At 43.7% G+C, this 12,478-nt stretch overlaps 1 protein-coding gene across 2 annotated transcripts in view; it reads left to right on the top strand.

The window, feature by feature from the left end:
* LOC121894790 (SH3 and multiple ankyrin repeat domains protein 2-like) overlaps nt 1-12,478 on the top strand; it is a 253,666-nt gene that overhangs the window by 234,325 nt on the left and 6,863 nt on the right. For both annotated transcript variants that reach the window (XM_042407673.1, XM_042407742.1), the window contains 2 exons: nt 249-354; nt 1,488-3,981. In XM_042407673.1, coding sequence (XP_042263607.1) covers nt 249-354; nt 1,488-3,981 — 2,600 coding nt within the window. The remainder of the gene's footprint in view (nt 1-248; nt 355-1,487; nt 3,982-12,478) is intronic.

Here is a 12,478-nt window from a genome sequence, read left to right as displayed (position 1 = left end):
CTAAACTCGACAGAAATAGACTCGGAGCTTAAAAAGACACGGGGGGTCTGTGAAGATTGATACGTTTAATAAAACAGAAGTGTTTCTGTTCCGTGAGTCAATGAGTAATCGTGTTATGAATAATCGTGATCTCAATATTGACCAAAATTATCGTGATTATGATTTTTTTTTCCATAATTGAGCCATAACCTAGCAGAGAGCTAATGATAAGTGTGTATTTCTGTCATTAACAACATTCTGGTTTGCAGTCCTTGTATCATGACCGCCAGGGAGTAGCAGTGGTGCCACCCACTGTGCCAGGAGCCTTCCTAGGGATACCTGAGAAGGGCACTATGAAAAAGCAAAAGTCCATAGGTATGATGTCCATACACTGTGTGTGTGTGTGTGTGTGTGTGTGTGTGTATGTGTGTGTGTGTGTGTTGGTGGGTGTGTGTGAGTGTCAGTTTTTTCAGAGTTGTGAACTGCATGTCCAGTAAATTGTGCTTTTAGCTTGTCGTAATATCCTGTTAATGCTCAGAAGACTCGCTCCATGTGCTCTAACAATATTAAAGCTAATTATAGATAAATTAGAATGATCAAGTCAGCAGAGTGTGCTTTCAGGCGATAATATTGGAGGTCATTAAGCATATGCTGAAACCTCATTCTCAGTGCTGAACTACAGGGACGTCATGCAGGCTAATGTTACTCACAGCTCTTTTGATTTGCAAATGCCATCGTTATTATAACAAAAAGTGAATGAAGTAGCAGTGAAAGCATTTTTTTATCGTGATCCGTTTTGATGACCGACTTGGGAAAATGTGACTCATGGGAATAAGTCACTTCTGGGACCTAAATGATGTCACTCATTGCCTAAATGCCCCTGAGCAAGGCACCTGCTTCCACAACTTTTGCAGCAAAGTGTGTAACTGTACAGTTGAAATGAAGGATGTTTATTCTGAGATAAACAAGCACCTTTTTTCAAACTTTCCCAGTTTAGATGAATCCCAAAATGGCAGCTGCAAGCTAAATAACCATATACATCAACCATTTTTTGTCACTTTGTGCAAGTTGTTGTGTTTTTTAATTGAGATTTTTAGACCTGACCTTTTTTAATACACACAGCTTCCATAACTACCTCATGGCTGCTCTTCTGAATAGATTTTAATTCAGCATTGAGCTTTTAATATAAATGTTTATTCTTGTCTTTATTTCCATTTTCAAGATTTCATAAACACATATTTAACACTTGTGTAGTAAATGGTAAAATTACCTCACCAGGAAATTTCCACTTGTAGCAGCAAACATTTTATAGTCAGCTACTTTTCTCATCTATCTGGCTCTCACATATTTCAGGAACCCCCTGCTTTGATAAGTAAAGGTTAAGAAAGTGGTCGCATTAATAAAGGAGACATTTCCTGCGGAACGAGGAGGCAGCGCTGGAAATGAAAAATAGGGATGTCTCCCCCTAGGTCATCAAATAATTTTTCTTTCTGCTCCATTTCTCCAAGGTACATCGGAGGATGAGAAACAGGGATTCCTCACACCTCCTCTGCTCAAGTTCTCCCGCAGCCTCTCTATGCCCGACACCTCGGAGGACATCCCTCCTCCCCCAGCCATTTCACCCCCTTCGCCGCCTGCCTACAACTCAGCTGCTGGCCCTACACCCAAGAGCTACGGCACCACACGACCCAGCTTCACCCAGAACTCACCCAATGCAGTGACAACCATTAGCCGAACTACTGATGTTGGTACATTAAGGCGTGGTTATTTCCGGCAGAGCTCAGAGCAGTTTGAGAGCACACGTACTCGAGGGCGCACGCCGGTTCCCGAGAACCCTTACTCCGAGGTGGGCAATAAGACACTGTATGTGCCAGCGAAACCTGCTCGAAGGAAGGGCATGCTAGTAAAGCAGCCTAATGTTGAGGACAGCCCAGAGAAAACGTGTCAAATGCCAGCAAGCCCCTCTGGCCCAGTTTCCATGCCTACTACGCCTGTAGAGCGAACGTGCTCCTCCATCCCCATCCCCACCATCATCGTCAAGGAGCCCTCCACCAGCAGCAGTGGCAAGAGCAGCCAGGGTAGCAGTATGGAGATTGAGCCCACCACACCTGAACACCCACCTCTCACGCCTGCTGTTGGTGGAAGCGGAGGTTTGCGTCCGGAGGACCCATTGTCTCTAAGCAACCCTTTCGCGGCAGCTATTGCTGGGGCGGTCAGGGACCGGGAAAAGAGGCTAGAAGCAAAAAAGAACTCAATCGCCTTCCAGTCAATAGATATTGGGGATGATGACCTAAGTGGTCCCACTCCAACCCCTCGTCTTCGCCAGTCAAAGTCCATTGATGAAGGCATGTTCAGTAGCGATGAGAGGCTGCGAAGGATACTGGCTCCCCCGGTGCAGCTTGGACCCCCTGTTGGGGGCGGTAGTGGCAACATGACTGATTTCAACACTCCTGAGCCCACGGTGGTTCGGGAGCCTCTAAACACCAGAACAGGCCAGTGTCCCAATCTTGACAGTCCTGTTAGTCTCCCAGCCACTCCCCCTAAGAGCCACTACAGGGCCAATGGGACCTACCTCCATCCTGTCACCGGCAAGCCCTTGGACCCTAATTCTCCTCTAGCTCTGGCCCTGGCAGCTCGTGATCGTGCCATGAAGGAGCAACAAAACCATCCTCAGAATCAGCCACAAAATCCTCCTCAGGTTCAGCACACCCCCAAGCATGAAGCCCAATCCCTCCCCATTCAGCCAAGCCACAAACCAGACCTCAACCAACCGCTGTTTATTGACACCAAACTACGATCCGGGATCGAGACAAGTTTTGCTGCAATCTCCACAGCAACCATGGGGCGGCCTGGCCGAGGTGGCCTGCGGAGACAGATGACAGAGCAGAAGTATGAGTCTGATGGGGCACGGGAAGAGCGGCAGCATCAGGCAGTTGAGGAGAGGAAAAGCGCGCCGGCAGACGTGGCAGAGCCCAAGTCAGCTGGGTTGTTGATGGTCCACACCAGCACAGAGGCAAGCAACAAGGTGAACAACCAAGAGCTGGAGGGGCAGGACAGCAACAGGCCATCTGAGTTGAAGGACCCCAACCAACCCGATCCTCTCAAAGCCCCAACGCTGTCCTCCAATCCCCAGCCACCATCATCACGGAGAAGGAGTGTTCCTTTAGGCGAATCCATGGATGAACCAGTAAAGCTGCCCTTCCGCATCCCTCCTCCTCCTCTGGCCTCAGTTGACATTGATGAGGACTTTGACTTCACAGAGCCCCTTCCCCCACCGCTGGAGTTTGCCAACAGCATTGACATTCCCGATGACCAGGCTAGCGCAATTGCAGAGATGCTTCAGCAGCAGAGACGGAACGGAGGACATCCTCTACCCCCATACCATGCCCACGCCCCGCCGCCTGTCTCTGATCAACACAAACGGGTGACAAACAGCATGCCTCCCTCGTACCCTCCTCCTCCGCCTGAACCAGAGTCAGGGGTGGGTGACTCGGGCATCGAAGAGGTGGATAGCCGCAGCAGTGGAGACCCTCAGCACATGGAGACCACCAGCACCGTTTCCAGCATCTCCACCCTGTCGTCAGAGGGAGGCTTCTGCGACAGTGCTCTGGAGAGCCTTTACGCCACTGCAGACGGGCATGCCTTCCTGGTGGATCGGCCTCCTGTGCCACCCAAACCCAAAGGCAAGTCCGTTATCAACAGAACATCACTTTATCACGATGCCCTCATTGAAGAGCCACCAGAGTCCTATGGGTCACCACCTCAGGCCCCTCCCCCGCCCCCTTCATCCTCTGAACCTCCTAGGACTCCTACTCAAAGGACATCCAAGCTGTGGGGCGATCAGCCCCCTGAGCTGCGCAGTCCCCCATCCACACCAGACAGCAAGAACACCGTTATCACCGAACTGAGCTCCATTCTGCAGCAAATTAATCGTGACAGGCCACCCAAGCCAGGAGAAAGCCTCGACTCCCCCACGGGGAACAGGGGGGCCTTCGGAACAAGGTACGTGATCAGTCAGTCCTTCCTGACTGTGGTTTAGCAAAGTCTTTATTTTGATGTGTAAAATGCCCCATGTTTTCCATGACCTGTATAAGCACTGTCTGCAGTCCCAGATCTTTCCTGGTATTTTATTTTATTTTATCATTTATTTTAATGGGTAGTTATTGTGAAAGCTTAATTCATTGCTCAATTTTTGCATCTTGTGTTGTGGACTTGAGATTTAAGTGGTTTAGTTTGGTTTTATTCATTTGGGAGAGCTGCATCAGTTTTCCACAAATTTTAAAACTACCAATGGGCCGAGAGAGAAATCTCTCTCACCAAAAAGCTGTCAACACTTTTCACAGGGACTCTGAGCTGATCCACTGCTTTCTCATTGCTGATTATACCTACAAGTTTTTGCTTTGTATAGACTGGTTTTATTCACCGGTGGTCAATAGCGTCTTGTTGATTGTTAAATATAGCTTCTGTACATTTCGCAAGCATCCAGAGGTTAGGAGGTCTACAGCGTCTAGGTTGTTTTGTGTGCAGTATATGTGAGGACAAGAGTGTCATGTGAAGAACTTATAGAATTTATAGAAGCATAGTTGACTCAGGGTCCTTCAGAGGCTTTGAATTTCTTATCACCAGAGTATAGCTGTGCAGGTTGTCAGATACGGTGGGTGAGCACATGTTTTGGTAAAGGTCCCTGTACAAGCATTATGATACCAAACCTGCACTGTCAAGGCGAGATTTTGAGAAGCTTCACATAGTGAAGCCCTACTGTTGTTTGTCAAGCATGTCTAAAAGCACAAATTGTGTTGTATTGTGCATCTGCTAGCAGGTACTAACTACTTTGGCCAACGGTCTTGTCACAATATCTGGCAATGGCAGTAAAGAACAGTACTGAAACAAGCTTTTACTTTGTTGTGGTAGCGGTCTCAGTTTGTCTATGTGTCATTAAGTCAAGACCTTTGGAGAACTCTGCCAATTTTCCACATCAAAGTCTGTTTCCAGGTGTTGGAGAGTAGTATAAAGCCTTTTGTGGCTCCAGAGGGAGCTGCACAATGTCTGATCAATTGCCTCAAGTGTTGTCACTTGAGTCAGTGTCAGTTGGGGCTGAAGACTACAAGTCTGAAAATGAAATAAATCTGGGGGTGCGGAGTTAGAAAGAAGTGAGGTTACCAGACCTCTGTAGCTGCTCCTCATCTCTGCTGGAGGCTAACAGCTCCCGGCGACATTAGCTGCTACTAGCATAACACACCAAAATCTCCAAACGAACTGCTGGCGGTTGAGTTGCATTGTGGGTAATGTAGGCACCAGGTTTTTTACAAGAAAGAAGAACAGATGGAATAAGAAATATGATACCTCTGGTTCTGCTGCAATTTTTTTTTTTTTACTGTCCATCATGAGTCCGTCAGTGTTATATGTTAAATGCTAAATTAGTGTCATTTTAACTTTAACATCTGAAAAAGAGTAGCTCTGAGGAGATGGTTTCCTCTATTTAAAACATAGCACATAACTGAACGTCATTCAATATTCAGTCCATCTTCTTGCCTGTTATCTGTTTGACATTTATTTGAGTGCTTACTGTCCTGTCACATGTCTAAACCCAATGTTTACTTGGATGAAAGTAAAAAGGTCCGAGTCCAAAATGATAACAGTCCATGTAGGCAATAAATATGAAAGTGAATGCTGTTTATTTCTCAATAGGTAGGATTAAGAGATGGAAACATTCAGTATAGCAAGATTGATTTCCTGCATATCCATGTTTTAGGCTGTTCAGGACATGCAGGACTCAGATTTGCAGTAAGAGGGGACAACATTTTGATGGACCCTGCACCTGAACCAGCTCAGCTCATGGTTTTTTAAACTCACATCTCCCCTGTACGAGAGGGAAATAAAAAGCACAATAAATAATTCACTGCTCACATACATTTTGTATGAACGGGCCCCATCGCTCATCAGAGAGGTGTTGAGAGCAGAGGGAAAGAGTTGATTCCTTTGGGCACTCATGCTTTTTGATCTAATAAACACTGTTAGATCAACGCAGTGACATCCATTTATTTATTTATTTTTGGTAATTACAGCGAGATGCCCAGAAACTGCTTAGGCCCGGCCTTGAGTATCCTCCTTCACGCTTCACTCCACACACTTATGTTATCCTCATTTTCATCGTCTATAGTTCAAAGTCATGTCTTTTGACCTTTTACACCTTGTACTCCATTTCATTTTCAGCTCACGCCTCTCCATCTTCATCTCCATTTTCTCCAGTCTCCTGTCGTTCCTTCACCTCTTCTTTCTTCATGCCCCCTCTGTGTCTTCCATCCTCACAGGTAGGTTCCATCGGCTGCCATGAAGCTCTGTTCCCACTTTCATGTGTTCATTTTTTATAAATCACCGCCATGCTACATGTTTTTTTAGGATATTATGTTGCCATGTAGGTGTCTACCTGTCTGAGAGTTAGTGGGAGACTCTTGATGTGCTGCTACAACCTGCAAGGCAACGATTAGTTGGTGGACAGAAAATTAATCAGCAACTATTTTGATAATCGAATAATCACTTCTGTCATTTTTCAAGCAAAAATGCCAAATATTCTCTGGTTTCATTTTCTCAAATGTGACGATTTGCTGCTTTTCTTTGTCTGAGAGATTGTGAATGCCAAATATTTTATCGTTTTATAGACTAAACGGTTAATCGATTAATTGAAAAAATAATCAGCAATGATGAAAATGATCATTGGATGCAGCCCTAGCGAGGATCATGTGACCAACTGACACAGCCGAAGTCGTCAGTAGGCTAGTTTTTGTTAGCTTTCCAAGTCTTCTACTTGTCTTGTCGAGGATGATAAACAGTAAAGAAACACATAACACAACTGTCCTTGAAATATGAGTAAAACTCTGCACAGCAAAGAGAAAAACACAGTAAAGTTTGTCCAACAACCTGCAAAACATTTACAGATGTTAAATCAATGATTATTAGAGAAACTTAAGACTTGTAGCACATAACTATCTCCAAAATATGACATATTTATTGTGGATTTTCATGCAAACATGACAGTTTATTCAATTTTTAAAAACATATTTAAGGATCTCTTCGATATTACTTTACTTTATGTATTATAGTTCTAACAGATTAACTGAATTTTCCCTCAAATTCTTCTTCAGACTACATCCAACTGTATTCAGACTTTCTGTTCAGAGAAATATCAGATAGTAAAGAGGACACAGCTCAATACTGCTGCATCAAAAACCCAACGAATGTCATTATCAACAATGAAATCCTACTGAAACGTGTCCATTGACGTTAGCTACGTTAGCTAGCTCAGCTCTCTCAGCCGGTCATGTGATCCTCTCCTTGCAGTGGTCTGTTGAGAGTCTCCAGTGTGTCGACACATCTGTCACTTAGGAAAAACATGAACTTCATACGTGAACTATGTGCTTCTTCTTCCTGTAGAGGAGATGATCTGAATAGAATTTGGAGCATTTTGCTGCATTATGTCGCTACTAGTGAGGAACAAATGAAACATCTTTAACTTGTTTCATCATTTAAGATGATACTTGATATGATATTGATAGTGAATTAATTTCGTTACCACCTCGTGTTCAGACAGGTGTGTTGTCACAGAAGTGCATAATGAATCAGTTCGGTTAATGACTTCATTACCATTACATTATAGTTTAATCTCACAGTCATTATGGTGTGACATCAGGTAGCTTAACTTTCTCTTGTGCCATTTTGGTGAAATCATGGCTTTGATATAAAGTGATGAGTTATCAGGCTGTGCTGTTAGTAGAAGTCAGGTGCATGAAGCTGGAAGCATTTAAGATGAGTTTCTAATGACTTCCAGAAAGCAGCTGTTTGACTCATGTGTGACTCAAGTCAAATTAATTGCACATATGAGTTCCAGTAGTTCACATCAGCCTCTTAGTACCGACTACCAGAGGGATGTGTTGAATTATCTTATAAGTTCCACAATGTTCCAACAAACGCTGCTGTGAATCCACCAGCGTCAACACACCGAGACAGTAAAGAACTTCCTATATATACAGTATATAACTTGTTATACTCCAGGAACATTTTATACTCTTTATGCTTTGTATGAAAATGTATGCAAACCTCTGTGTCAGCTGAGGTACTTTAACTAATCCAGAAAACAGAAATGGACCTCTGTGAACCCCAAAACACCATGTGGAACAGGAACAACTCCTCTGCATGTCCTCTGGTGCTGAGGTCTCACTGTAAAACAGTAAGACTGAACCAGTTTCTCTCTACTGTGATCAGTCAAACACAGAAATAAGCATCTGTGTGCTCTGAAGGGTCATATTTACATCTCTGACGTAGACGCAGTGTCATGGCTGCCGACAAAAAGAACAATAAGTAACAGCTAATAAAGGCGGTGTATCAGTTATGTCTAGTATAATGCTAAATGCTAACTGCTAAATGCTGCTTTATCATGTTTTGATGTTGGAGGCTGTGACACAAAATCACTGTTGACATTAAACGTTCAATAACAGCTGCATGAATTTTGTGTCATCTGCACAAGTCGTGTTACATTGTGTACATTATTTTTTATTTTGCTAAATTTTGCTTAAACAGAGCACATTAAACACACTAAAAGAATGAAACCTGATGATGTTCATGTCATATTAGCTCATATATATATATATATATATATATATATAATCCTGTCCTGTAGATAAGATTCAAACAAATTTAGGATCATGCCAAGAAATCCAGTTTTCCAGTCTGTCCAGTGGTGTCATATTCTAACGTTGACTATACAGTTTGTAGTGTGATGTAGCACCATGATCCAGTCACGATCAGATTTATCTTCAGCTGAAATCACCATTTAAACAAAAGTCTCGATCTGTAACTTCACAGTAAAAATCAGTTGGTAAAAATATTGCAGGAAGGATGATTTAACTTCACTTTGAAGAGTTTAGTGTCATGGAGGCAGAGTGACCAGCAGTGATTCTATAACACTGTGACGAGAACACGTCTGCAGATGAATACCTAAGATTGCAGTAATGGACGGCGGTGTCATTTCACACTGACAAAGCTACACCTGCCGTCTTTTGTTCCAACTCTGTGGATATTTCTGGTTAGAATCGCCGCCGTTGTGAGACGTCGGTTTGGTAAGAAATCTCACACTCGGGCTGAGACGTCAAAAGTAAATGTAAGCTTGAAGAAATATCTCAGTTTTGGAGAAAGTTTCCCAGATGTCAGAATCTTCATGGTTTTCTTTATTATATCTGTGTGTGTGTAGTTTAAAGGAATGTTGACTGGTGTGATTAATTTAGTCGCTGTTACGTCTTCCTGCTTCCTGACTGCAGCATCCAGCGTTCAGTCCTAAAGCAGAACTGAACGTCCTGTTAGAATCAGTCATTCGCTTGTAATCCGGTCTTTTGGATTGTTGCTCTGAAGCGTTTGTGTGTGTTTCTCATGTCAGATGGAGTTTAAACTCTGCTCTCTTGTACGCCACCGGGGTCTCCGATTATCTGCCTCTGTGCTCAGAGGGGAAAGGGGAGGGTGGGTGGCGGGGGGGGGGGGTGGGTTTATCGTGTTGCACTACTTTGTCTTGCCAGGCACCGCGGCGGAAGATAAGGTTGTAAGCCAGCGAGGGGACTAGCAGCAGATAGGGAGCGCCTCGTCACATGAAGAGGCCTGCGGAGGGTATAGGTGGTCCTGACTCTGTGACCGTCAAACAGATGGCAACGGAGAGACACACAGAAGATGGCCTAGATTCACACATGCTCTCTTACTCCATCCTCTCTCTCCTGCCCTTTCTCTCGTTTATTCCCTTCCTTCCTCGGTACGTTGAGATCAGCCTCAGCATCAGTACTAACATCAGATTTTCTTCTTTGGATATTTGTGGGGATTTTTCTCTCTCTCTCTTTCTCTCTCTCTCTCTCTTCTGTGTTTTATTTTTTTTTATCCCTGTCTCTTAGCCTCCCAGATTAAATGTGCGTTGGTTGTGCCTGTGGACGAAAGGGTTGCCTAGCAACCCGGCTGATGAGAGCAGCCTTGAGGCCTGCAGTGATGTCAGTCTGAGTCGGGGGAGGGGTGTGTGTGTGTGTGTGTGTGTGTGTGTGTGTGTGTGTGTGTGTGTGTGTGTGTGTGTGTTTGTTCATGCGTGCGTGTGTCTGTATGAGAGAGATGGAGCAAGAGGATGGCAGGCCTAACCCTCAGCAGAGTTCAACATCATCTCACGCAGGTCACGTGCCGCGCTGCTTTAGTAGGCCACCGTTATGTAACCCAGCACAGCCGAGTCAGTCTGTGTGTGTGTGTGTGTGTGTGTTTGTGCGTTCGAGCATCTATAAATAAAGGCAGCGTGTGCACGCATCCCAGTGAGTGCGACCCTGTATGCGTGAGGCGGTGTGTGCTAGAAAGAAGCAGGGAGTCATGCGATGTGTGGGCGTGGTGAAGGCGAGGTCTCCCACCACCGATATCAATAGCACTGCATCACTTTCCTCTCAACCGGCTCAGCTGACGGAGAGCCAGCGTTTGTTTCAGCGCTGAAGGCCAGCGAGGGACATGTGCTGAACTTACTTATGTGTGTGTGTGTGTGTGTGTGTGTGTGTGTGTGAGTACATTTGTCACACATTTGCAGAGTATCTGCTTTTGTCTGTAACTTCTACAGTCGCATAGTTTAAAGCTCTGAGTGATGACTTTAGTTTTTGCTATTTTCTTTACATTGAAAGAGAGAATAAGCATGAAACACAACTTAACTTCAACTAACGACTCTTTAAATTATCAATGAATCTGTTTTTCCTAAATTAGTTAATTAATTGTTTAGTCAATTAAATGTCAGCATCAGAATCAGCTTTAATGACCGAGTGTGACACTGGTTTCTAGCAGCTCTCAACGTGTTTTATTCATTTTTACACTAAATCTGAAACATAAATGATCCATTCATTCAGTTCTCAGTGTATCCTCATGAGTTCTCCAGTTATAAGTAAAGCTCTCTATGACATAAATACATCACCAGATATTTCTTTCTATACACAAGTTAAAGACTTCTTACAAGCCAGCAGCAGTGTTCCTAGTAGATATTTATCCCTCTGCCTTCATTTACGTTCCTTCAGATCACCCATGAAAGGATTTTACCCTCAGGATCATTTGATCACAGAGTACAGAAATAGTGAATTATGTCATGGCTTTTCAGTTTTTATTAATTTTGATGTCTATGTTTTGTATCAGGGTTGTATTTGACTCTTTGGGCCTCACTAGCGGTTCGGTTCAGCGATGACGTCAGTCTGTCGGTCAGTTTATAGGTCAACCTCTTTATTCTAGACTGAAGTATCTAGAGTCACCATGGTAACAGTGTTACAACACCAAATTTTAATTTGGTTTATGTCCAAATAACTAATGACATTCCCATCAGGCTCAGCTGTACTTTGTGCTAATTAGCAAATATTAGCATGCTAACACGCTAAACTAAGATAAGAACATGGTGGACGTCACACATGAGCTGTACATACTTCTGTTACTACACTTTCATGTAGTACACTGTGTACACTATGTACTTACTGGCGTCGTGTTGTCTCAAATCAAACACTTACCGGAAATGACGATCGCAAATTAGCATTAGCTAGTGTTAGCATTCACGTTATCGTTAGCGCTACCAAATCATTACAGACTGCTAAATTAACCCAAAAAACATACTGATGGCTTATATCCGACAACAGTTTAGTGGTGCTTAATGCTAAAAAACACATGTATAACTTACATTTGTATCATGTGGCGATGTTCACTGTATTTACAACGTACTCGGCCGCCATTTCCAGTTTGAAAAGTGGTCCCTCTCCTTCCGCTACGTAGCCAAGATGGCGACCATTGAGGGCGAGACGTGTCCATAGTTTATTTATTCTTTATTCAAAAAACTGCACTTAAAAAATATCTCTCCAGCTGGTTGGTTGGTTTGTAGTCGTGGGTCGTAGCAGCCGTCACATTGTGAGAATTTGGCCTTAAATTTCTGACTGTCAGAGTTTTGCTGCTGCGTTTGGTCATCAAAGCTCCAAACTGGTCATTGATGGGCGAGTTTTACAGGTACGACGACCAGAGATTTCACCACGTTTCTCTCACGACTGTCAGCTTTACAGTCTAAAATCACACAGTGTAAAGAGGCTTTAAATGGAGCCTCACAGAGCTGCTAGCATGTCTGCCGCATGTTTGTGTGTTTATGATAAACAGAAATGATAAAAAACTATGTTGTTACTGTTCATCTTGTGTTTATTCATCCAGCATTCTAGCAAACACCAGGCCGCACACACACTGTGTTGTTGTCTAATGCCATTAAAGGTGCAACATGTCACTGCATCGTTTGAGTCCATTACTACTAACTGAATAAATGATGACAGTTTGGATTCCTGCCAGACTCTTGTGGACATGAATGATGCCTTTTTAGGTGACGTCGGTGCAAATAAAGAACTTGTGTAATCACTGTTTGCAATTAATAAAACGATATAAGCACAGATATTCTGGTGCGCTGTTGGCTGAGATAAATAGCATCGTCCTCTTT

This window comes from Thunnus maccoyii, chromosome 1, assembly GCF_910596095.1.
Source record: "Thunnus maccoyii chromosome 1, fThuMac1.1, whole genome shotgun sequence".
NCBI lineage: Eukaryota > Metazoa > Chordata > Actinopteri > Scombriformes > Scombridae > Thunnus > Thunnus maccoyii.
Note: the sequence above shows the minus strand (reverse complement) of the source record. Positions and strands in the feature narration are given on the sequence as shown.